This window comes from Haliotis cracherodii, unplaced genomic scaffold, assembly GCF_022045235.1.
Source record: "Haliotis cracherodii isolate W230 unplaced genomic scaffold, xgHalCrac1.p SCAF_10, whole genome shotgun sequence".
Taxonomy (NCBI): domain Eukaryota; kingdom Metazoa; phylum Mollusca; class Gastropoda; order Lepetellida; family Haliotidae; genus Haliotis; species Haliotis cracherodii.
The window spans coordinates 20,666,596-20,693,000 of record NW_027266265.1 but is presented as its reverse complement, the minus strand read 5'-3'; the positions used below and the strand labels follow the sequence as shown (position 1 = coordinate 20,693,000).

Genomic DNA, 26,405 nt, shown 5'->3' with positions numbered 1-26,405 from the left:
AAGCTGCATGCAACTTCATCAATATTTGAAAAATAGGGGGATAAAGATCCAAATAAGCAGAAAAATCACTCTGTTTGCATTTGTATGAAGAAATATAGTACTGTTTTCAAGATCTGCTCTGGAAAGGAGCACTGCCGTCATTTTTAGTCTAAGTCAAAGTCGTTTTCATGGAAACTCGAAAAATTAATCAGTAAAAAAATCCCAAACTATCAACATGCCACCAGTTCACCACTAGATCTATCTATGTGGCAGGTTTGGTTAAAATATATCTCATGGTGTTGAGTTCTGCTCCTGAAACGAAATGGGATGAACAGAAGGACAGAACCCATTCCTATATCGCCTTCCAATTCGTGGCAGGAGATACTAGTAAAATCCTAGATATTTTTTATATTTGTATACTTATCCGGCATTACTCCATAATGCATATTACTGCTTGTTCTTGACAGAGAAAAGAGCTGTGTGAATATCTTTGCTTGAAGAAGTTGCTCCAACTAGCTGAGAGGATAGCCCATCACGCAGCTCCCAAGTGACCAAAGGAAGTGACGTAACGGATCCTCACAGTACTCTTGAATCTGAAACATTGGAAGGCATCTTGGGGAGGTAGATCTGCGATAGGTGGGTCCCTTTAGATGCAATAATGCAGAATAAGTATACAGATATAAAAAATATCTAGGATTTTACTAGATTTTTTTACTTATCCTGCATTACTCCTTAATGCATCTTTATCGGATGGAGTTGACCACTCCATGTATGGGAACCTCCAATTCCCTCAGCCCGTCCTCGGCTGTGTGGTCGGCATCAGGTGACCACTCCATTTAAGGGAAACTCTGTTTCCCTCAGCCCGTCTTTGGCTGTATGGTCGGCCTGGATGACCATTACATGGAAGGGAAGAGTTACGTATGCTGTGTCCTGGTACTGCACAGACTGACAATAACGCTCGGTTAGGTCTAGACTGGAGCACCGAGCCGTATGCAAATGAGGTATGAACCTTCAATTCCAGGGCTCACGCCAGGGGAGGTCGAAAGGCAGGCTCCTGACTTGGAGGCGTGGTCAATGACGTGTAGTAGTGGTGACCTGCTGGGCCACTACTAACAGACCAAAGCTGTGCATGTATTGCACATCCTCTAATGCAACGTCTCACAGGTAGTGACTGGCGAAGACCATCTTGGATCGCCAGAAACATCACTCCATGATGGCACGTAGAGAACAGTTGCTGTGTAGCGCCATGGTAGAGGCAACTGCCCGGATCTCATGTGGGTTGTAAGAGCGTGGGGGTTCCAATCCTGCGGCCTCATAGGCCTGGAGGATGATGGCTTGCAGACAGAAGGCAATCGTGTTGCGGCTGACTTCCGCTTGCTAGGTCGCAGATACCAGTATGAAGAGGCGTCGTCGTTGTCTACGGCGTTCTTTGGATCGTCGGATGTAGCAATGAAGCGCTCTAACCGGACATAGACGGAGCTCTAGTTCATCTTCCGTGCCCACAATCGAAGGGGGGGGGGGGGGATGAGGAACGATCTATCCGGCTAGCCTGGGAGCTGATTGTTTGCAATGAAGTCCAAACACAGGCCCAGATGCACGGCTCCATGTGCTCCCTGCTCAAAGAGGACCCGTGTGACGTCTAGGGCGAGTAGCTCACCGACACAGGCTGCAGTGGCGAGCGCCATTAGGAAGATCGTCTTTTTTCGTCAGATTGTAGAATGACGACATTTCGAGGTGAGAACGAGGTGAGAATGACGTTCAAGTCCCAAGCTGGGGGACGGAACTTCGCCTTATGGTCTTCCAGTCTGAATGAGTGGAGCAGTGCCTGGAGTTACGGGATTATCGTCATGCGTCGATCTTTCGGAACTACCAGGACGGAGTTGAGCGGCACAAGGTAGGTCATGATGGTTCTGCCCTTGAGTTTACGCTTGGTACGTAGATGGAGCATGAACTCGGCCAGGAATTGAGGCAATGCAGATGTGGGGTCTTGGTGCTTACTCCTGCAAAAGCTCTCGAAGGTTTGCCACTTGTCATCATTGAGGCTCCTGGTAGTTGGGCGATGTGCCATCGTGATGGCCCTAGCCGCTCTGGCCCAGTAGCCTCTGGCATTCAGTGTTCTCTGTAAATGGACCAGACGTGAAGACATAACCTCTCTGGTCCTAGGTGTGGCTGTTTGCTGTGAGGGTGGATCAGCAGATTTGGCCAATCTGGGAGTGGCAGTGGGTTGGCGTCAGACAGCTTTCTGAGGTCGATGAACCAAGCCTTCGCTGGCCACCAGGGTGCGACCAAAGTCAGATCTAGGTTCCTTGTCAATCTGATCTTCTGGATGACTTTTGGAAGGAGTACAGGTGGCGGAAAAGCGTACGCTTTTAGTCCTTCCCAGGGGACACTGAAAGCGTGGACTGCCCAAGCCAGTGGATCCGTCACCGGAGATATGTAGGTCGGGATCTGGTTGTTCTGGCTGGTGGCAAATAAGTCTATGTTGGGGAGACCGTGGTTTCGACAAACAAGAGCGAAGGCGTCTGAGTGAAGTTTCCACTCTGTGGGAGCCACTTTGCCTGGCCGAGATAGGGCATCCGCGGGGATGTTTTGGTAGCCCAGAATGTGGTGGACCTGGAACTGAATCCCCAGATGATCCACCAGGTGAAACAATCGGAACATCTGTTGAAGGAGCAAAGTTGAATGAGTCGTTCCCTGGTTCCGAAGGCACCGTACGACAGTGATGTTGTCCATCAAGATGGAGAGCCGGGCGCGTCTGAAGGCCTGCTTCCAGTGAGCGATGGCCAAGATAAGCACCTCCAGTTCGAGGTTGCTGATGTGCTATAGACGCTGATCGGCTGACCACAGCCTCGAGACGACCTGTCCCTCCAGGTGTGCGCCCCATTCCTGTATGGAGAGGTCATAAGCCCTGTCAAGGTGACGCCGCCGAAGACATTTGATTCCATCGTCCACCACCGGAGATGCTGCTTGAGATGATCCAGGAGGATGATGGATACGGAGGGGTCCTGGCGCCTGATGTAAGGAGGCTCAGGAGTAATTGCCATTGGCGCAGAGTGCGTTGTAGGTGAAGAGCTGAAGTCAGGTGCGCCTGCATGCACTCCCACCGGTCTCACCAGTACAGAGATGAGATTGAGGTCCGCCTGGCAGAGGCCCCCGATGAACTGAAGGTGCCTGGAGGGTGTCATCTCTGACTTCCTGAGGTTGATCTTCAACACCAGCTGGTGTAGGAGCCAGAGGGTGAAGTCCTTGTGGCGGAGTAGAGTGACAGGGTCCCGATGGTCCGTTAGGCAGTCGTCTATGTAAGCCTCGAATTGGATGTCCCGGCGATGGAGATATGAGGCTATCGGCTTGGTAAGCTGTGTGGAAGGACCGCCCAGTGATAATGGAACTGTGAAGATGAAGCGGAGGAATTTCCAGTCGTCGGGATGTATAGGGGCATGTAGGTAGGCTTCCTCGATATCCAGGCGGATGTGCCTGGATCTGGGATCGCAGTAGCCTGAGCATGGTCATCCTGCAATAAGGTGGACGTGCCAGGTAGCGTTTGTTGAAAGCGGCCAGGTTGTTGATCATCCTGTGTTTGTCAGAGTCCTTCTTGGGGACCAGGAAGAAGTAGAAGCCCGGTGTTGGGGCATGTACAACCTCTATGGCTTTCTTGTCTAGCAGCGCCGTGATGTTCCGGCTCATTAGCTGCTGTTGGGTAGGGGTGTTGGGGGAAGATGTGTCCACTATGGGTGACGACTAAGTGGCGGGTCGTCTATAAGCATCAGCTTGTACCCGTGCCGGATGATGTTGGTGACATATGGGTCCCCCAGGATCTCCAAATTCTGCCAGAAGTGACTTAGACTCCCACCTACTGGGGTGGCGAAAACTTGCCTGTCTGGGGATTCACTTGAGGTCCCTACGGTCGGCATTACCTCCCTTGGGGTAGCCGCGACGGGACTGGTATGTGCCTGAGGACTTTCCTTACCCCTTGCCTCTGCCCCGAGAGGTTGAGGTGGAGCCCCGCCCCCGAGTTTGGAGGGTGTTGTGTCATGGCTGGTAGGAGCCAGACTGGGACGCCTTAGCAAAGGCTGGCTGCGACACCCTGGCCATGGCCTAGAGAGCCTTCTCATCACGGGCGAAGGCTGAGACCCGGGGGTGTGTCTCGGATATCTGTCCATTAAAAAGGTCAGAGCCGGACCAAGGTTGACGCAAAAGGTCTCTCTTGAACTCAGGGTCCCAATTCGACAAGGCCCAAGGCGTCTAGTGGTAGTGAGTTCAATCAGAGAGGCGCATGTGAGAGCGCATCTGTTCCACTTGTCGTTGGAGGTAGGATACAACCGTAGTTAGATGATCAATCCTATGGGGGTTGTCCTCCGATAATTTCTGCAGTGTAGCCTTGGGGGACGAGCCATCAGTGAGAGAGGTTTGAGCGTGTGGCAAATCTCGGTTTCCACGTAGGCGAGTTTGCTGTCGGAAACTTGGACTGAGGTGGAGCGGTTTGATCCCGTCATGCGGTGCATGTCCTCATCTAAGGAGTGAAGAGAGTGCACTGGGAAGTCATCTCGTCTATAACGTGGGCCCTGGAGGACGGAGTCAGTGACAGCTTACTGAAGTCCTCATCCAGAGCTGAGATCATGTCTCTGATCAGTGGGTCAGGACGGATCAAGGTGGGGTCCGCAAGGATGGCCGTCTTGCTATCGACCTCTAGGCCAGGCAAGGGAGCGATTGCCTCCAATCTGACTGCCAGGTTGAATTCGCCGTCCGTAGGGGTGTCGTCATAGCAAGGGATGAAGGCGCCCTCCGAGGAGTCGGATAGATAGTCACTGGAGCTCATAGATCAATGACCCCGTTGAGAAGATCTGCTGTCACTCCGCCGTGAAGACATACTTGGGGAAGCCGAGTCCGCGGAGTGATGAGAGGTAGAAGGCATCTGTGAGGTCGGCCCATGCGGCGGAGGCAAAGGCGCGGGCGTCTGTATGGGCGCTGTGTAGATAGGCGCCAGCTGAAAGGCTGCTTTGGGAGGCGTCTGCAGAGGCGCTAGTGGAGGCGCTTGTAGAGGCATCTGTAAAGGCACTGGCGTTGATGGCTGCCTGGCCTATAAGTACTGAATGTACTGGAGGAGAGAGTCGTCTATCTTGGGCGTCTGTGCCATAGGCAGGGGTGCATGTGGGAGATCAAGCGTCTGTCCGAAAGGATAGTATAGGCGCCGTCTGGTATGTGAGCGCCATGCTGGCGTCAAGGTGGTCGCCGCCGTTAAGATAGACGCTGTTGTGGTCGTCAATGTGCTCTGGGTAGAGAGAGACCGTGGGGTCCGACATCAAGGTAGCAGTTGAGGTCGGGGGGTAGTCATCCGAGATGGCCGATCTTGTAGGTGAATTCTCGGATCGGTCTGACATCGTGCGCCAGTGTTTCCTGGCCTGCTGTGTTCTGAGTTTTGACACACACGGAGGTACTGACTGAAAGCTGTGGGTGAAAGCAGTAAACAGTCTTTACATCGTTGACCCTGGAGGCATTGAGATGTACAATTAAGGCACATGGGGTGGAGATGCCACGCCGACATATTACGCCGGCACTTTGAGCAGGAGGGCATGATATCTGCAACGAAGCAGTGTAAAATCACAATGCGTCCCCGCCCGATTATGTAGGCTATAATTTGTTTATCCCACTCTGTGTGTTTATTAAATAAATATTACGACAAACGTAAGACAACATTCAACAAAACAAACAATACTTGCGAGGATACGCTAATCGTGGGGTACCAAGCAAAAAGAATATAGAACGCAAACCAGTTCAAAAACTGCTGGCTACGTAAAATATTCAAGATGGCTACTTGGAACAAGACACCTGGCATTATGTTTTCTTTTGAGAAAACTCCAGTAAGTGTCCAATAACGTTATCCAAATGTTTATCAAACATAGAATGTACAAAATGCAAACCGTAGGCACAACACAAAGACAAAAAACATTAACTCAGATAGCAAACACGTGAGGGTTTGAATCAGTTTATGTTACAACAAAAAACAGGTCTTCTCTCATCAAGTGAGAAGAGTAATGTGAGGATCCGTGATGTCACTTCCTTTGGTCATGTGGGAGGTGCATGATGGGCTGGACTCTCAGCTAGTTGGAGCAACTTCTTCAAGCAGCTTCACACAGCTCTTTTCTCTGTCAAAAACAAGCAGTAATATGCATCCAGGAGTAATGCAGGATAAGTAAAAAATATAACAAGAGTTTGCCACTATCGTGGCTATATCCCCCGCCCCTGTTGCAGAATTTATGAAATAATTAAATCTAAACAAACCCTAACCTTTTTTAACCGAGGTGGAACTTGTCATGGAAATTGTAAAAAAAAGAAGAGTTTGGAACCTAAGTCCATCTTGTTGCCATGGAAACATGAAAAATAAAAATTTCTACAATTGCTAAATAGCAAAAGCCACCAGTTCAGCATGTACCTGACAGACCTGCAAAGTTTGATAAAAAATATTGAACGGTTTCTGAGTTATGCTCCGGAAACGATATGTGACAGACGGACCGAGCCCGTTTCTATATCCCCAGCCAACTGTGTTGGGCGGGGGATAATAATTACGGCATCAACTTTTGATTACTCAGTCTTGTCAAGTATCTCTTAGATAAGCATGCAAAGATACTGAAAACATTGTCCCCACTGCTGATGTTTTGAACAAAGTAACATAAGGCGACATATTTTTATTTCTTGGTTCACGGATGCGCTGCTCTTTCAAATGATGAAAAAAATAAAAATACAAATTACTCCTTTCTTAATTATTGCAGATATTCACTTTAAAAAATGCATAAAAAGTTCAGACAAAAAAATAATTTGCTTTCGAGTGTAAAGCAAAGGGAAGTCACTCTGATATTTCTCGCTGGGATCCTTCTCTAATACCATCAAAGCTTGTCAACGCAAAGCGCAGTTTAACTCTTTCAACACTGTTGGCCGGTACACCGGCCAATAAGCCATGACTCACCAGACACTGCAGGGTAGACTGGCCAAGTCACGTCAAAATAGTTTATAATTTTATTAACCAACCTGTCATATCATTCATTTATCAAATCTATCACATTTCGCAATGTCTGAAATATATATTCCATTTGATTTTATCATTTTTTATCAATAGATCAAAAAATTATTCACCATTTCCCGCAATGTTATTGAAAATAAATTTCTCTGACACACTTTGACAACGGGTCCTCATCGAACAGCAAAATAAAGATGTTTAAAGTAAATTTTTAAATATATTATACAAAGTAATAAAATCTACACAAAGATATATCTTAAAGTTCCCAAACTGACATCTAAGTTATTATTTCCATCTTTTCATGTGATCGCGTGTAATGTTAGTCAAATGACATCTCAGCTTTCGTCGCCACGATTTCTCGGCTCATACAGGATGTCTTTAATGCCAAAATATATGCACAAGAAATCTTTGTCACAGCTCGTAACCCAGCACTATACATCAGTAGTATAGGTAATGGGGATTCTGTCGCAACTCCACTGGAGCTAGATTTATATACCTATACCACCACTACAGGGGGAATTATTTATGTCAAAACGCTGATGCGATTCAACGATCGTCATCATTCGTATTAAAAGAAACATCAATATTAATGAATAATGAATAAAATTTACTATAGCCCACGAGGATATTGGAAAGGTATAAGAGCAATACAAAAATTAGCCACCGCGGCTAAGGTATCTAAAGATGTGGCCAGGGATTGGTTAAAGAAACAATGATGTGGCAAATATACTTACCAGCACCACGTTATATACCGATGAAGTTTGATATTTTTACAACGAATGAAGTTCATCAGGCTGACCTCTTGTTTCTTCCCCATAATAAGGTAAGACGCAAAACGTATAAATACGCTTTAACCGTAGTGGATGTGGCTAGTCGATACAAAGAGGCATAGCCATTAACCTCGAAAGATTCAACAGAAGTAGCTAATGCACTAAGCCGTATAAATAAAAACGCGGACCACTAAAATGGCCTAAGCTATTTCAAGTATTAGCGGAACGTTTTTTTGGCTATCAGTATGGGATCGAAATGAAATCGTTTTGGGGATACCTAGAAGGTCTATTTGCAATTTTAGAATCTATGGGGAACAATGCAGATCTTATCATCATTCTTAAACAGTCATCGGATTTATTTTTTATATTAATTATGGTTTTTTTCTTTTTATAATACGGGGGTAAATCTATATAAGATCCACCTTTGAAAGGCATATAATTTGCTATATTTCAATATAAACTATCTATTTTATCCAAACCCCAACCCGAACCTCTATTAGTCCAGCGTTCTAAAGATTTTTGTATCCTCTGAATTGATGTATCTAATGATGTGCTTATAGTATCGGATTCGGTTATAACTTCTTGATTGCTTCGGAAATATGGTTCGGTATATTCAGTGCTATCGACATTTTAATCGTCAGCTGGTATTTTATACTATGTAAATCATCTAACTCGTTAATATTGCTTGATACGATGGGCTTAACATCATTAACATCCACGTTGGAATTAATATCCATATTCCAACCTCTTAGATATTTACCAACGCCGGCGGATGTGGGTACAAAGTTTAACTCATCATCGGATTTATTATTTTTATCATCAGGTTGATTATTATCTTGTAAAGCTATCAATTCAGCTTTTCTCATTCAATAATAACCTCTCAGCCCACTGTTTTTTGCTTGAGCTTTGAGTTCTCTAACAGTCTGGGGTTTGTTGTATTCCAAACCGAGTAAATCAATCAATTCAGCTTTTCTCATTCGAGAATATCCATGTAGACCACGTTGCTTTGCCAAAGAGTTCAACTCTCTGACAAAAACCATTGTGATTTAATGGTATATACAAAATGAATCAATTGTCTAAATGGTTGTTTTTCATATATAAATACGTATTCTCCCCAACCTATTCCTCTCGTTGATGTAATCTCTCTTCATAGCGTAAATAATCTGCTTCCTGACTCTTACATAAACAGTAACTACATTTGACTTCAATCCCACATAGAGAACAAACATAATTTTTCAAACCCTTTCTGATGTTATAAGAGTGGGTCCCACAGTAAATACCCACAGATGAGTGTATATTTGCAGATTCATGGTTATACACATATCATATCATTTGTCTAAAAGGTAAATCACATCTCCACTGGTGAGTCATAGCTGTCATCGCTATTTATAGATTAGTTGACGTAATAGCTCATAGCGTATGTGTAGCTAAAAATAGACAACAGTCAGCGCTATTTATAGATTAACAGTCAGGGTTATTCACAGGTCATGGTTTAAGCGTAGTTATTGTATAACCTAAAATAGCCACACCAGTCATTCCCAACATTATGAATGCTATCTCTCTGTTTTTTTGTTCCTCTGATGGTGTATAAAACTGACTTATTGTTGGTCTCTGTATTGGGTCAAGTCTTTTTCCATAAACAAGAAAGTATTCGTGCATGGCAGATTCAACATCCTTAAACGTTTGAATTGAATTTCCTCGCTTACGCAGTCCTTCATTAATAAAATCTAATCTCTCCATTGTGACTTGGCTGCTTCGAGTTGTTCTAATGCTTTATTATGTCGTTTACGCTCCTCTTTAACTTCTTTAGCGTTTGATTCCCTCAGAGTAGAAAATAAATAATTATTCCCTGAAAAAGCTAGAGCATTAACAATAGCCCCATCGCAATTGTTGCCATATTTATATGAATATAAAATATTCATATGTTTAATTACTTCATTATGTCTTCTGGGATAAGACCTTGTTTGATGTAGCCATAGCCAATCCAATGTCAAGAATGATCATACCAATACCATAACCATTAAAATCTAGCTTGGGTGGTGTGGCTTTAGTAATCATTTTAGCCGGGATAGGAAGAAACGTACTAGCTATAACTGTGTATAGTTGTAACATAGCCGAACCTATTGTTTTAGTCATGGTAGCTCCCAGTCTAGATTCGTAACTCGTGTACAGTTTTTTAAATTCTTCATCGGTCATGTTATCAATTTTTTCCATGGTATAATTTTCTCCCAAATATTGGGAACATTTTCCACCGGCTACCAAAGCTGCGAGTCTTTCTCTATGTTTATCTAAAGATTTATCTGTATGTTCTTCTGTATGTTGATCAGGTTCTTTGAGCATTTGTTCGATGAGTTCAACGCATTCCATAATGTAATACCTAAGGAGATATTTAAGTCTAACATAATATAATATGGTATATCCAATACAACCAGTAATAATAAACTGTTGCGAAAGAATGAGGATTTCAAACCACATAATTACATAATAAGCACTTATGTTCAATTTATCATATTTTTGCTATTTTGCAATCTTTTTGCTATATTTTTGCTATAATTTTGCTATTTTTGCTATAATTTTGCCCTTTTTTGCTTAGCAGTTGCTATTTTTCCTATAATTTTGCTATATTTGCTTAGCAGTTACTATTTTTGCTATAATTTGCTTAGGAGTTGCTATAATTTTGTTTAGCAGTTGCTATTTTTGCTATAATTTTTCTTAGCAGTTGCTATATTTGCTATAATTTTGCTTAACAGTTGCTATTTTTGCTAAGCAGTTGATCGGCTTTTAATACGAGTTTACAATGCTTCGTTGCTGCTAACATTTTTCTGACTTTATCTCGTTCGAGCTTGGTATAAATAACATCATTTTCGCGTAAACATTCCTCAAATGAATCTCAGTCTTTGCAATGAAACAGGGCTACCCATTTGGTCTGCTCTCTCAGAACTTTCAGGACAGAGTTGTATTTTTGAGTAAGTACCCAAACGCTATGCTGAGTATGCCGTCCGGAGAATGCTAAATACGAAAGCATATCTTTCATTTTGGTTAGTTCTTTACTCGCGCTGCAGTCATCTATTACGAAAAGAGTTGATTCTCCTTTGTATTTTTCGTGACATACTCGTAAACAGTCTTGTAAACGATCGCCCAGATCGACTCTGTGTACCCTGTCGTCATTCATTACCCAATCTCTCGATAGGTATGTTTTATTAACGCTTATAGTCGGGCACAGAATAATAATATGGTCGAAAACGTCCCGATAATGACTTTGTAAAATATCTAGAATAAAAGCTGTTTTTCCACAACCCGTTTGCCTGCAGACAATAGGGCAGTGCGGTTCTTTAGGTAAAAGATTATTAATAGATTGCTTGCACGAATCTTCCCTTCTGTATATAAAGTTGCGCATCCATAATCACGTACAAATATATGTTTAATTTACCAGCCGATTCCTGGAGCTTCGTTATCTGTATAGTAACACCCCGCTAGCATTTTCTATTTTCCGCCCACTACCGTGTAGTTGGTCATCGTCCGTTGTTCGCATGTCGAGCCACAGCGAATACTTCGTGGTGAGGTATTCACCCATCGATACATCCCCGAGAGACAGATATTTTGCGACCGCGTTAACTTCTGGGCTTCGTTATATAGAAGGGATTTTTTTAATCTCATCCCATTGTTGATACGCTAGCATTCCTTGACTATGTAGTTGATTAGGCACGCCCTCGATAGTCAATTCTACTTTTGTAATCTTGGGATTGTAGAACTTCTCGATATTTCTTTTAAATGCATCGGAGGGGTCCTCGAACAACATTAAAATACCCTTCAACGATCTCGTTGGGACGTTTAGATTGATAATCCACGTCGCATTTTTTTTGCTCCTGGTGATCTTTCGGTGTCGAAGCATGAGATCGTACAAAATGGCTTAACTTCCTGTATACTGATTACGAATTTGTCTGGCTAATTCGGGATCTGTTATCATATCATACTCCAGTGAGATATTGTCAATGGAATAGCTAGCATCTTCAGCAGCTCTGTTTACTCTACTGTAGTCATTAAAAGTGAGTTCGTATTCTAACCTATCACTTTGGGATGCTTGATAAAAGGTCATGTGACTATCTAGTAATTCAAAGTCGAGCGGAATATAGAATCGGTTACCTAATGCGCCGGGAACAGCGAGATCTTTTACGACGGTATTATCACCATTATCAGCACCCACACGCAGTCTCAATGTGTTCCGATTACAAATACCTTGGTAATGTAAGTTTTCCCGCTCTTTATCCGTTCTCCAGAGATCCATGTAACAATAGTATACAATGCTTTCATCAATACTCAAAACCTCATTACCGCTAATTTTAATCTTGATTTTCTTAACGATAGCACGACCTATGTTCTGAATGGGCTCCCTGTTAACGACGGCAGAAGTCAAACAAATTGTAAATTGTAGTCGGACAGTTCCCGGAACTAACACATCATGTGCGCCGAGATTAGGAAAGCGAACCAGAAGCGTTTGATTCTGATCGATGGTACTCGGGTTATTAGTCATAGTTACAGACTGACGAATTGCTTTGACCCCTAATGGATCTCGAAGTCTACGTTGTGGATTTAACTTGCGTCCGTATTGCGTAGACATTGTTATATTGAAATTATGTAACCTTATGTTAAAAAAAAAATGGATGATTTTAATCTAGATAACATAACTAATACTAGTACAACCGAAGAGGGTACTGATGAAACCAGCTTTACAAATCTTAACGATGAACATTTGAAACCAGCCGTTAATGATTATTACGATGCCTTAAAAGAAAGCCCAATTGGTCGTGACTATTCAAAGTTTACGATAGATAGTAAAGGAATATTGCGACTGAGTGGCTCTCCAGATATTGATCTTATGAATTCTCATACTCGTAACCCCCTAGCCTTGTCTATGATAGCCAGTAAACACGGCATCAACATTGTTCGTAATGAATTAGGTTTTGAAGACTACTCACGAGAAAAAACTTTCCGCGAAGACTACTAAGGTTCTTTGGACTGTGCATGCTGAACTCGGTAACATAGATAATTTGGAAGAAAGCTCGAAGCTGGCCTCGGATGGGCTCGGAGAAATCTTGGATACCTACTACGATAATTCCACGGTCAGTGTACCATCCTCGGAGTTCAGTATTAGGGAATTATGAGGTCTTGACAAGGAAATGCAAACAATGCGGGGAGAACTTATCAATAATATAGCCAAGCTATCCAAACTCGACAAGCATATAGCTTATGAAAAAACAAAACTTGAACAGGCGGGTGATGAATTCAGTAGACGCCGCGTTGCAGAAAGATTGCGTAGCTTAGAAGATGAAAGATCGGCCCCACTCGAGGCTGCTTTCAAGTAATAGAAAGGCACTTCGTTCACAAATCAGTCGAATTCGAGAAACTATCCATCAAGTCCTCAATGATGACACTTCACTGGCCGATAAAATTAAAACATTGTTCAGAGAAGAGGGGATAACCATTGCCAGTATTTTAACCACGTTGGGATTTATTATATCGACTTGACTCTCGCGTTAACCGGTGGTATAGGCGGTACAGGTGGTACAGGAGGTGGTGCACCACCTAGTGATAAAAAGGGTGTAAAAGAGTGGATAAAAAAGCATTTAAAAGCATTAGGTTCAGCACTGGGAAAGCTCGCTGCACTTCCCGGTATAATAGGGAGTATAGTTTCCTGGCTCTTGAATTCATTAGCTATGACCACCACTTGGCTTAGTCAAAACTTGTGGGCACTGATCGTAGCAATTGCAGGGCTGTTGTATGTATCCGCTAAAGACTATTTATCCAAATCAGTTCATTAAGAACTATTTAACCAAATCCTGAGTAAACCAGCCGCGACTCCACCTACTATAAGCGCTGTTTTTACATCGATATGTTGTTGATTTTTAGCTGCAATATGTGGTGTTACTTGTGGTTGTGCGTTAGTAGATGGCTGTGAAACATGTGGTGAATGTGGCTTGACTATTCCCGTTTCACCTGTGTTTGTTTGCGTTATTAAATCGGTCTTAATATCTCAATTTATACCTGTTTTTTGTTGATCGGTAGCAATAACAATTTTAGTTCCATATTACTCAGAGACATGTATAGTCCCGGCGCATAAACATAGTCTACTTTGGATTGAGCGTACTGTAATATATCGTGATAACGTTTTATAGAAGATGGTATGTAATCTGGTGAATTAATAGCATCCTCCCCATTGCGACAAACTGTTTTTGCGCATCGAGTGCCGTCCCAGAACCAACAAGTGCAAAAGTGAGCGTGGCTCACAAATACCCCCGACCCGCCTAGTGTGTCAGTAGTTACAAATTAAATAGCTAGGATAGGGTTAGGCAGGGTTCCCCCTAGACTCCAATATCTGGGAGTCACCTTGACTCAGCCTATGAATTTTGGGGAGTCAAAAATATTTTTTGAGAGTCAAATGTTTCAATGTATGATTAATGAAATTTAAAGTGTTCACTGTTAATGTTACACTTAAAATTAAGTATCTTTTAAATATTATATGTCTTTAGTTTTAGTTAACAAGTGCTAATTAATGTTCTCAGCTGATTGTACTACAGAGAAATAAAGGATACATGAATGAAAAACAAAGTTTGTGGGTTTTATCTTTTCACAATCATTAATTACTTCACAGCTCATGAAACAATTTACAGTGACACTAATACAGGATGAATAAATATAATCAGTCTCAACTGTGAGACATAATTTTTAATCATGGATGGATATTAAAATACATTTTATGTCAGATTATAATCTAATACCACTAGCTCATTTACATCTTTTATCTAGTTATCTTGTATTATCTATCAACAGTAAAGTTGAACTGAAGACTTGTGAACACTTGTAATATTTTCTGGTTGAATACAGTTAGCAACAACAAACACGCCCAAAGCTTTACATTTCGTATATACCATATTTATTCGGGTATAATACCCACCCCTAATTATGGGCTATTAAATCCTGAAAAAAATATCTCTCGTGTATAATACGCACAGATTTTTCTTCAGTCTTATTTCAGGCTGTCATGATCCGTCATCGGAAATAGTATAACAAATCCGAATTGAATTACGCAAGTTAATCCTGTTGTTACACTATCTGGTAATAAAAATGTGTTCTCTGTATATCTGACCTTATGTTTGTCATCTATTTTATTAATAGATGTTTAAATTTAATGTAATAATGTTTACCTAAATTTCGGCAAAAACATGTGTCCCTCCGATACTTACAACTTCTGTTTACCCCGTTCCATAGGTTCTGTTTAACAACATACTTTAAACCCTGGTTAGGGTTTGAAAAAATCATAAAAAAATGGAAAATTAATAAAAACATTTTTTTTTCTTTTGACTGCACCCCTGCACAGACACAGATTATATGTACTAAGTTTGAGATGAATCCACTGAAAAGTTTAAGAGAAATCGCGCGGAAAAAGTTTTCGGACGGACATTAGGGTTTGAAAAATTCATAAAAAAATGGAAAATTAATAAAAACAATTTTTTTCTTTTGACTGCACCCCTCCATTTGACACAGATAATATGTACTAAGTTTGAGATGAATCCACAGAATAGTTTAAGAGAAACCGCGCGGACAAAGTCTTCAGATGGACATTAGGGTTTGAAAAATTCATAAAAAAATGGAAAATTAATAAAAACTTTTTTTTTCTTTTGACTGCACCCCTCCATATGACACAGATTATATGTACTATGTTTGAGATGAATCCACTGAATAGTTTAAGAGAAATCGCGCGGACAAAGTTTCCGGACGGACAGACAGATGGAATCTTGGTATAACTATATACCCCCGACATTTTGTCGGGGGTATAATAATGGACGTTCCTGTTTGCGATTGTGCACCAAGAATTGCCTATTCATAAGTTCTTATTGATTCATTAACTCTTACAACTCCTGGGTTAGTAAAATTATTTTCTGTTTTATCATTAAGAAATTCATTCCAAGCATTTCCAGGTGGTTGCTCAACCTTTTGGACGGCGTAAGCAACACCCCCCTTAAAGTTCATACGATCATCTCTCCACTCGTTACTCGAGAGAGCAAAGCTCAGAAGAAGCCGACCCCTTTTCAGTAAATCATCGCTGACTTCTTAAACAGAGTGTGTACCAGCGTACAAAATACTTAGACCATGGTTAACTCCAATCTTTACTCGTAGAAACATCAAATTCCTGACAAATACGTTCGAATGCCCACCTATTGTACGGATTATTTGATGCATTCCATGCTCGATCCAGCGGTAATGGGGCACTAATTTCTTTAAGTATACGTCTAATCTGATAGTACACGTGAAATGATATAACAGACTTATTTAGTTCAAATCCTGGGGCATAAAGAGATACGCAAAATCCTGTTGTTGTACACCAAGTTTAACTGATTCTGCCAAAATTGCATTGGATTGTGGAACCAATCGTGCACCATTTTATCGCCAGTTGCCGTGACCCTGTATTTTTCAAAGATATCGGGGATTTTAAAAAATTAACACCAGAGGCATTTACTAAAATCGACTGATTAGTAATATAAGTTGATTTCATATTTAAGTTATGATATAGTATCATTGTATATTTAATATGTATGTCACACACCTGGGAATAACAAATGGTCAGTCTATTGAACTGCTTCATACTATCGATAACTCGGATGGACAACTTGAAGTCGCCCTATGCGATGTAACATATTACCCGTGGTGGATCAATATAGGTGATGTGAGAGAAAATAATAGGTTATTAATAGGTGAAATAGGTATTGATCACACTGGCATTGTTATACCTGATGGGTATTACAGCGTATGCTCACTCAATGATGAAAGTTTTAAGCCTACTGGAATTAGTCTTACACAAAATGAGTCGAATGGGATGCTGAAATTAAGCGTTGGAGAAGAGAAAGTATTTCTTGCCAAGATCTTAGCAGAAACACTTCGATTTGTACCACCCAACGATATAGTGCATGGAGTTAAATTACCCGATTTAGTTCCCTATAAAGAGTTGTGCATCCATCTTGATCAAATCAGTACAACGGATAATATTCAACTAGAAAGTCCTTCAACTCTACTCAGAGCTATTCCAGTCAAAGATGAAAAATATAATAGCGGTAGAACGGAATCTTTCTCATCATTACAATATAAAAAATTAAAGCGTGGTATTATTCCAGACCTCAAAACATCAACCTGTACATATAGAATACTTGAGTGTAACACTCCATATTATAAATAATGGTTGATTCATCAGGCCCTGGAACACTTAGAAAATGTAAAACAATTGCGCAATCCGATCTCGGAGACACAGAAGGATTTGGTAAACCGGGTACCGATGGTAAGTTATACGCTTTACACTTACAAGATAATGTATACAAGCGGAAAGATTTTACATTCACAGTGAAATCTAGGAGATTTAAGCGATGTCGACATTAGTAGACTCAATAAAAACACTTCGTACAATCTTACTCTCAATTTTGACTAATAACGAACCTTGCTGTAAATTATGTCAGTGAAACAATATAAGTTTTTTAATGTATTGTAAACTGGCATGGCAGCCTCCGACATACGTGTTATTCATACAAAGCTTCAAAAACGGAGGTATTTCTTCGTGTTTGTGAGTGGACAGCCACTATCATCGGGAAGTGGGTGATGACAGATATTGTTTGTAATTCTTTTTGAAATAACATTCCAACTACGTAAACAAATGAAAATATAGAAATAGGTAAGTGGTTTTAAGTAAATCTTATATTTGCCGAAAATCGTGAAATTCTCGCTTCATTGGTCCTTAATCTGGATGTTATAAATGTTTTTGCTTACATTATTTTAATCTAAAACAAACTTAATTAAGTTGTTAATGAATTATTTAAATAATGTAATACACATAATTTTCATATTTATAAACCTTTCCAATAGTGTATAGCCAAACATGTAGATTTAGTAGCAAAGATGTTTTACAAGCAGATAATTTCCTTGATAAATGTTGGCTTCATCTATCACACAAGAGTCTCTGGGAACTTGGTGTAACAGCAGTAATCTTCTGGTTGGCTGGTGTTGAAAGAGTTAAACAATGCTCATGCTGCCAAAATAGCGGCGTCTTTCATGCATTTCCACCAATAAATGTTGTTATATTGCCATTTCTGCACAAGCTGAGTGTCAGGGATATGATGAAATGTTCTTGAAAAATTGAATTGTTTTACTTTTGTTACTCCAGAAGGGTTTTTTTTATACCTACCTAACTTTTTAGGACAAAATTCAAGTAAACAAATCTCTGAGGCTATTTCTTTTTTTTAAATACCTCACTTTTGACACATGCATCAACGAAGTCATCGAGTCTGACCACCCGATCCCGTTAGTCGCCTCTTACGACAAGCATAGTCGCCTTTTACGGCAAGCATGGGTTGCTGAAAATCTATTCTACCCCGGATCTTGATTAGAAGCCAAACACTATAGAAATGAACTTTTAAGCCAAACATTTTCAGTCACTAGGTGATGATATTAAACACAAAAATGTTTGGAATTCACCATCATAATAATACAGATGGAAATATTTTTCAGTCAATTTGTAAAATAACTGAATAATTAGGCGTTTAATAATTTTCCTAAGTAAATTTTTTGCACATTTTGACCGTAAAAATATAAACACGATAAAATAAGCAATGCGCAGGTGAAATATTTACTTATTTTATTTTTATATATTTAAATATAAGTGTAAATGAAAATTGCACAATTTCCAAGCGGGTGACTTATCAAATCACCGTCACCATTACTGATCAAAGTGACCATACGCTCTTATACTATCAATAAAAGTGACAAATGTGCTTACCAATGGCGCAGCACAGCTAGGTCGCAAACTAGTCTACATTTCTGCTATATCATCTAGGTACTCACAGGAAAAACAATAACAAAGGCAGCAACCAGTCCCGGGAATTGTTTTCGATCAGTGCCCCTTTAAGATACCATAAAAATGGTTTGAGTTGAAAACGCAACTGTGTACTTACCTCGTGAAAAATATCTCCTGCGTATGGCGAAATATAAGTTTCTTGTAAAGCCATTCCTTCCTGAACTGAAACAATATCAATATTAGAACTCATTTTGTATCTGATGTGCTGATAAACAGGACACATGAGGACACTCACTGACACTATGACTCAAAGGAGTACTGTTATGAAAGTCATCTCCCTTTTGTTGGTGTTAGGTCATAACACTTGCCATGAATATAGAGAATATTAATTAACAAAGATAGCTGCACATTTGCGAAAACTTACAAAGTGAAAACAAGCCAATCCAGCAATAATGAATATTACTTACACCTTGCTAGTTTGTGATGCAAGCACTGCTAAATAAAATGCTCATAGTAACCTGTCAATGCATGCCCGGATTGTAACCAAAAGATGAAAACTCAAAGATGATGTTTATCACTAGCAAAATGGATATTTCTTGAACAGTTCACTTTGCAATTTTGTGGTTACATTTTTTAATTGCTGCAAGAATATGAATACCTCCCCCCTGAATCATCGACATCGATGTTTGTCAAGGGGAAATATATTATTTATTTGCAGTTACAAATGTTCACATTAATCTCTTGGTCAAGTAAGATATCTTTATTAGGTGTGACTGCATGCACGACTTTCTAGTACCACTAGAACAGAGAAAACCTGGCTACATGATACATCATGATACCCTCCTTTTATCCTCCTGATAAACATGTCCGCAACAGCAAGGACACCCGCTAATGATGTTTCACTATTCTTGAAAACAATGCACGTAACCGTATACTCAGAGACCCTGTATCGATGGTTTCTGGTATATAGAAGTGAAATGAATGACATTTGGTCTACCTCTCTCCCACGATGTAAGAGGTGTAACAACTTCATTTCGCGACGACAACCACTTCGGAAAAGACGTTCGAAATAACCACAATCGAATAAGTGAGCCGAACAGGTAGCATAAGACAGATTGGTACGCCATGACGCTTCCCTGTTGGGTGCAAAAGTTGAATTGGCTGTCACTAAAAGATGAAGTCTAAAGAAAACGAAAGAAGAACAGTATTAACATTACGATCTGACTTGGTGTGGTACTGGCCAAATCGGCCATGTGTCAAAATGGCCATTGGAGTAAAGCCAAAACGGGCATGAAAAAGTTAAAATGACAATTAATGCATTAATTCAATATGTACTGGTGTAATGATGTATTTCGAATGAAAAGATTATGTTCCGTGTCACATTGAACACGGACTTGTATTGAACAAGGCCATAAAAGACACAAGCACAGATCATGAACTTTAAATCTCTGGAAATAAAACACAACATTAAAGGCACCTTCTTGTACTGAAGTAGGATGTTACAGAACATAAAGGAAGAATGGAGAGAAAATGTAATAAATTCTGCTTAAATTCCCTCTTATGGACTAAGAGATATTCTTCTAACTATTATAGCTAAAATGGATAGAATTATCATAACAACGCCCGCATGTTTTCAGAAATGAGCGGGCCACTGTAACTTGATAATGCCCTCATATTACTTGACGACGGGCCATTATCACGCCCGTTGTTAGGACGTCATAGGATAGGGATAGGTGACGTAACGTTCAATAGTGACGTCATCTGGTTTGTTCTATGACGTTTCCATATTAGTAAAAGTGGGTCAGTGACATTCGTGTTGATTGCAGCAAATGTTTCAAAATCGACATTGTTGTTTATTTTTATTTGATAACAAATTCCATCCATTTTAGCTATAATAACGGTAACGCTATTTTTCAGGGCATTATCATTTGCAGAAGCCCTCTGTCTTTTCAACTGCCCTCCTTCGTCGGGGAGTTAATGGAAAACCTCGGGCTTCTGCAAATGATAATGCCCTGAAAAATAGCGTTACCCTTATATTATACAAACTTTCAATGGGCGCTAGGATTGTTTTATGATACATTAATTGCAACGGAAAACTTACCCATTGTTTGTTTAGAATGGCGACAACGTGTAAAGAAATGGACGATATTTCATGGAACGAAATATTTCTACAATAGAGGAAATGCACTAAAAATACCAACTTTTAGATTTCCAGTATGAATTTGTATACAGAATAGTATATACCAAGAAGGAATTACTGGCAATGCATTTTGTTGACATTAGTGAATCTTCTGTCTGTGAAGTCGAAAATAAATCGCAAATACATGTATTTATGGAATGCCAACATGTTAGAGAATTGTGGACAGAGTTCGAACATTCCATAACAATATTTTTCCACATACTATTCAATTTAACAATAAATTTATTCTGTTTTGCTTTGCACCAAGATTCAATAAGGTAATAAGCCATATTACTGTCATACAGCTACTTTTAAAATATATTTGCAAACAGATTTCTACACCCTATAAGCATAAAGAAACTTAATACAAAGTTAGAATAGAATGATTAAAGTACGACCTTATCATCTGGCACAGTTGGCACACAAATGTCACACAATAAAAGTTGTATTAGATACAAGTAATTAAGCGTCACGGCCTGGCCTGTAAGTCTTTATGACGTTGTCGGTCATTTATAATTAAAAATTGCTAACTGTCGCCCCAAGCGACATGCCACCTGTCATGCATGTGAATCCATATCACCATGGAGACCAAAACCAATCAACACCTTCCATTCCTAGACGAGTCCCTCCATACCACAGATGATGGACTAAGAACATCAGTGCACCACAAGCCTACACACACAGGCCAGTACATCGAATACTCATGCCACCATCCGACGTGCCAAATCCATTTGCCACCCTGATGCCCTCAGCAGTGAACTGGACCACCTCAAGGAAACCTTCACGTCCCTCAACAGCTACCCTGCACACCTAGTCTCCAAAACCATCTGCAAGACCCTCAAGAACTCTGATCCCAGACCCAAACCTGACCCATCGCCCTTCAGAATCACCATACCGTACCAAGGCCCTGTCACTCATCACATTTCCCGCCTCATCAAGAACAAAGCCAACATAGATGTCACCTTTTCCAGCGACAAATCCACAAAGACCCATCTACAAGCCAATGACAGAGGCACAAGAAGTGTTAGTCCCAACCCCCGATGATGTATATACCAGATCCCCTGCAACTGTGGCCAGCAGTACATTAGAGAAATCCTCAGACCCCTAAACACCAGACTCAAAGAACAACACACCTCTGTCAACAAACTAGACCTGAAATCTCCGAACACATCCTGAAGAACCAAGACCATAACATCATGTGGGAAGCCACCAAAGTCCTGTCTACCAACAACAACAACAACTGGCAACAAAGAAAACTACCAGAAGCCATTGACATCAGGAGACACCAGCTAGCCATGAACCGTGACCACGGCACTTATCGTGACACGGACAAATCACCTTGTACAGACAGTGTGAGTAAAAAGAACAATGACGTTGATAATCCGTCTAGTGAACTTTGCAAGGCTTCTGATATTATGAATTTATTTCATAGTATTTCGTCTGAGATGAGAGACATGTTTAAGACTGTGAATGAAAAGATCGCAATTTTCGAAGTGAGTTTGGAAGGCAGAATATCACAGAGACTGGAAAAGATAATTGATGAAAAGTTCAAATCTACAGTCGAATCCGAACTGAGCAAAGTACGAACCGAGTTTCAGAGCGAAATTGATAAACTGTCATCTAACATATCCAAGATGCAGTCGTCGTATGCCGACGTTGTGAAAAGGGCGGGAACACCCGACGATGTGCGTGGGTGTAATATTGTGATCAAAAACCTTCGTGAAGACGACAGGGAGCAGAGAGACAGTTCTATCACCAAAGGCAAAGTTATTGGCCTTATTAGAGATAAACTTCGTCTGAAGGATGTGTTTGTGACTCAGGCTTCGCGGAAAGATAGTCGCGGAAAGTATCCAGAAGTTGTTGTGGCAAGTCTACAGTCCAGCGAACAATGAACACAGGTAATGAAGAATAAGTTCAAACTGAAAGACAGTAACCAATTCAATAAAGTATATATTGAACTTGACATTCCCAGTGATAAAAGTAAGTTCGACGCAAATATGAGAACAATTTTGAGGGAAATGGGGAAAGACAAACTTTTCACAGCTGAAAGCAGGAGAATTGTGAAAATCAACCAGGAAAATTAAAAGAGACAAGAGGTGTGCCCTACTAGGTTTTTGGAACGTGGGAGGTTTCGCCACGAAAGTGAATGACAATTCTGATTTTAGACTTAGCGTTATTACCAATCTATGTTTTGATATTTTTGCAATTTGTGAAACATTTCTTAGTCATGATGATGTGTTACCCTATCCTAATGAGTACGTGTGGTATGGCAGAAATAGGTCAAATAGACATGTGAATGCTAAAAGGGGATCTGGAGGGGTAGGATTATTTTATAAAGAAGGACTTTCCGAATGCATTTGATGTTTCTGTCCTCGATCAGTCCATAGACGATATTCTTAGGCTGAAGTTTTTGTCACGGACTAGTGAACGCACCTTCTGTGTATGTGTATGCTACTTGCCCCCTGAAAGGTCAGTGCGCCCCGTGGATTCTGAGCAGTTTTTCAAGACTTTGCACGAGCAAGTGTGTCAATATCAAAATATGGGTCGTCTCTACCCGTGTGATGATTTCAATGCACGAGGCGGAAACAATAGCGATTTCATCGCGGGGTTGATCATGTGACTGCGAGAATTGTGTTAGATGAAACGGAAAACGTTCACGGTGACCTGTTAATTGACTTTATGAGTGAGTGAGTGAGTTGGGTTTAACGCCGCTTTTAACAGTATTCCAGTTATATCACGGCGTGTCAGCTTAATGTGGGAGGAAATCCCGAAGTGATGCAGGTCTCAGACGTTTACCACTTCGGTGAAGACGAGTTACCTTATCGGTATATTGATTTGTTATCGCAAAGCCATCGGGATTGTTCGCATTAGCTAAATTGTCCAGGGAAGATAACAGAAACTTTACGGAGTCTATGAATCTAAGTCCATTACTTTGCTTTATTCTAGATTTCCCATCCTTGTCCCTATAATGAAGGTTTAGTCAACGAGAACCATATGTATTTTTCCATATTATTAGGAATGCACGTTAAACCGCCATCGGTCTTTGAGATAGCTTGCATAATGAGATGTGAATCGTATCCCCTAAGGTTGTGAAACACAACGGGGATGGGTATTGTTTGAGAATTCATTTTTAGTTTCAAGTTACACTCGTTATGCGCGGCCCCCCGATAATTACCCGTGACGTGGCAATGATCTCTTACGGAATCCCCATCCAGGGGTTTATTACAAACATGACAACTCGTTGACTTCTTATGGGCCCTCCAATCATCCCTCGTCATACACATGGGTTTCTTACACGATAATTTTTCCCTGATTATTCTCTCTTCATTTTGTAGATATTCAAGGAACTTTCCAGCTGCATCGGGACCTCTGTAAATCATGGGCTGGTTTGTTTTCCCATCATACCTTACAACTATATATCCAAACCCAAAAGGAATATGTTCTTGAGTTTTGTACGTAAAACGACTATCAGTATTGCGTTCAGTATTTTCTATGGGTTTGATAAGCGCTTCGAAGTCGGGCGTTAATTACGTACGGTACTGGCATTTGATTACAATAATGTTCAAATTTTAATATATTTTTTCCCTCTTTAGGCATATCGATCCTGATAGCGGTCTGTCCAACACCTCTGCAGTTTTCTTTATGCGCTTCTAATAGATCTTGTCTGCTGTACCATGTAGGCATCTTTCGCAGAAATGTTTCTTTCTAGCATGTTTAGTTTGATCGTATAATAGCCTGTTTAAGCTCTTTATCCACGTATAATGATATTTTCCATCTTTTTCGATCAGAAATGAATTGATTCTGGGGATAAGTTCTGGAGCGGAGCTTATCCTGTGTACAACAATTCCTTTAGAATGTCCGGAAACATTTATAGCTAAATTATTTTGCTTTTCCACCTTATCAATTTGTGATATTGGTGTAGGTTCGTCTATACCATCGAAGTTGAGTCCATCGTTTTGGGGATAGCTAGAAGGTCTATCCGGATGCTTGTCTACGGGGAACAATGCAGATCTTATCATCATTCTTAAACAGTCATCGGATTTATTTTTTACATTAATTATGGTTTTTTTCTTCTTTTAATACGGGGGTAAATCTATATAAGATCCACCTTTGAAAGGCATATAATTTGCTATATCTAAATATAAACTATCGTTTTTATCCACACCCCACCCCGAACCTCTATTAGTCCAACGTTCTAAAGTTTACTGTATCCTCTAAATTGATGTATCTAATGATGCGTTTATAGTATCGGATTCGGTTATAACTTCTTGATTGCTACGGAAATATGGTTCGATATATTCGGTGCTATCGTCTGTGTTACTTTTACTCAATAACATTTTAATCGTCAGCTGGTTTTTTATACTATGTAAATCATCTAACTCCTCGTTAATTTTACTAGATATGATTGGCTTAATATCGTTAACATCCATGTTGGAATTAATATCCATCTTCCAACCTCTTAGATATTTACCAACGCCGGCGGATGTGGGTACAAATATTTATTCTTGTTGTTTATTCTCAACATCATTATCAACATCAACATTATTATCATCTAGTAAAGCAATCAATTCAGCTCTTCTCATTCGAGAATAACCTCTCAGCCCACTGTTTCTCGCTTGAGCTTTGAGTTCTCTAACAGTCTGGGGTTTGTTGTATTCCAAACCGAGTAAGGTAATCAATTCAGCTTTTCTCATTCGAGAATATCCACGTAGACCACGTTGGTTTGCCATAGCCTTCAACTCTCTGACAAAAACCATTGTGACCATGGTATATGCAAAAATGAGACAAATGTCTAATTGGTTGTTTTTCATATATCTAAATACGTTTTCTCCCCAACCTATTTCTCTCATTGATGTAATCTCTCTTCCTAGCATAAATAATCTGGTTCCTGACTCTGTCAGCACCATGTTCCTTACATAAACAATAACGACCTTTGACCCCTATCCCACATACAGAACACGTATAGTTTATGTTTCCGCACTTGATGTAATAATTGTGGATGCCGCAGTAAATATCAACACAGCGTCGGTTACAGAGTCTTCTTACCCATGATTGTAAATCTGCAATGATTCATGGTTTATACATCTATCATATCATTTGTCTAAATGCAAATCACATCTACGCTAGTGATGTGTAGTCATGGTATAGCTGAAAATCAATACAGCAGATAACCCCATAATCACAAATGCGACCTCGCGGTCTTTCTGAGCCTCTGACGGTGTTTAAAACTGACTCATTGTTGGTCTCGGTATTGGGTCAAGTTTTTTCCCATAAATGAAGAAGTATTCGTGCATGGCAGATTCGACATCCTTAAACGTTTGAATTGAATGTCCTTCCTTAAGCAGTTCTTCTTGAATAAAATCTAATCTCTTCATTCTCTGCCCCGTATATTGTGACTGAGCTGCTTCGAGTTGTTCTAAAGCTTTATTATGTCTTTTACGCTCCTCTTCAACTTCTTTAGCGTTTGATTCCCTCAAAGTAGAAAATAAATAATTACTCCCCGAAAAAGCTAGAGCATTAAAAATAGCTCCACCGACCATCATCGCAATTGTTGCCATATTTATATGAATATAAAATATTCAAATGTTAATGATATAAAATATTCAAATGTTTAATTACTTCATTATGTCT

At 40.4% G+C, this 26,405-nt stretch overlaps 1 protein-coding gene across 3 annotated transcripts in view; it reads right to left on the bottom strand.

The window, feature by feature from the left end:
* Window positions 1–19,751, bottom strand: part of LOC139454191 (phosphatidylinositol glycan anchor biosynthesis class U protein-like) — a 94,525-nt gene extending 74,774 nt beyond the window's left edge. For all 3 annotated transcript variants that reach the window (XM_071235757.1, XM_071235758.1, XM_071235756.1), the window contains exons 1-2: window positions 19,593–19,751; window positions 18,753–18,817 (exon numbers count right to left, since the gene is read on the bottom strand). In XM_071235757.1, the coding sequence (XP_071091858.1) occupies window positions 18,753–18,817; window positions 19,593–19,722 (195 nt within the window). In that variant the 5' untranslated portion in view covers window positions 19,723–19,751. The remainder of the gene's footprint in view (window positions 1–18,752; window positions 18,818–19,592) is intronic.
* Between the last annotated feature and the right edge of the window lie 6,654 nt (window positions 19,752–26,405).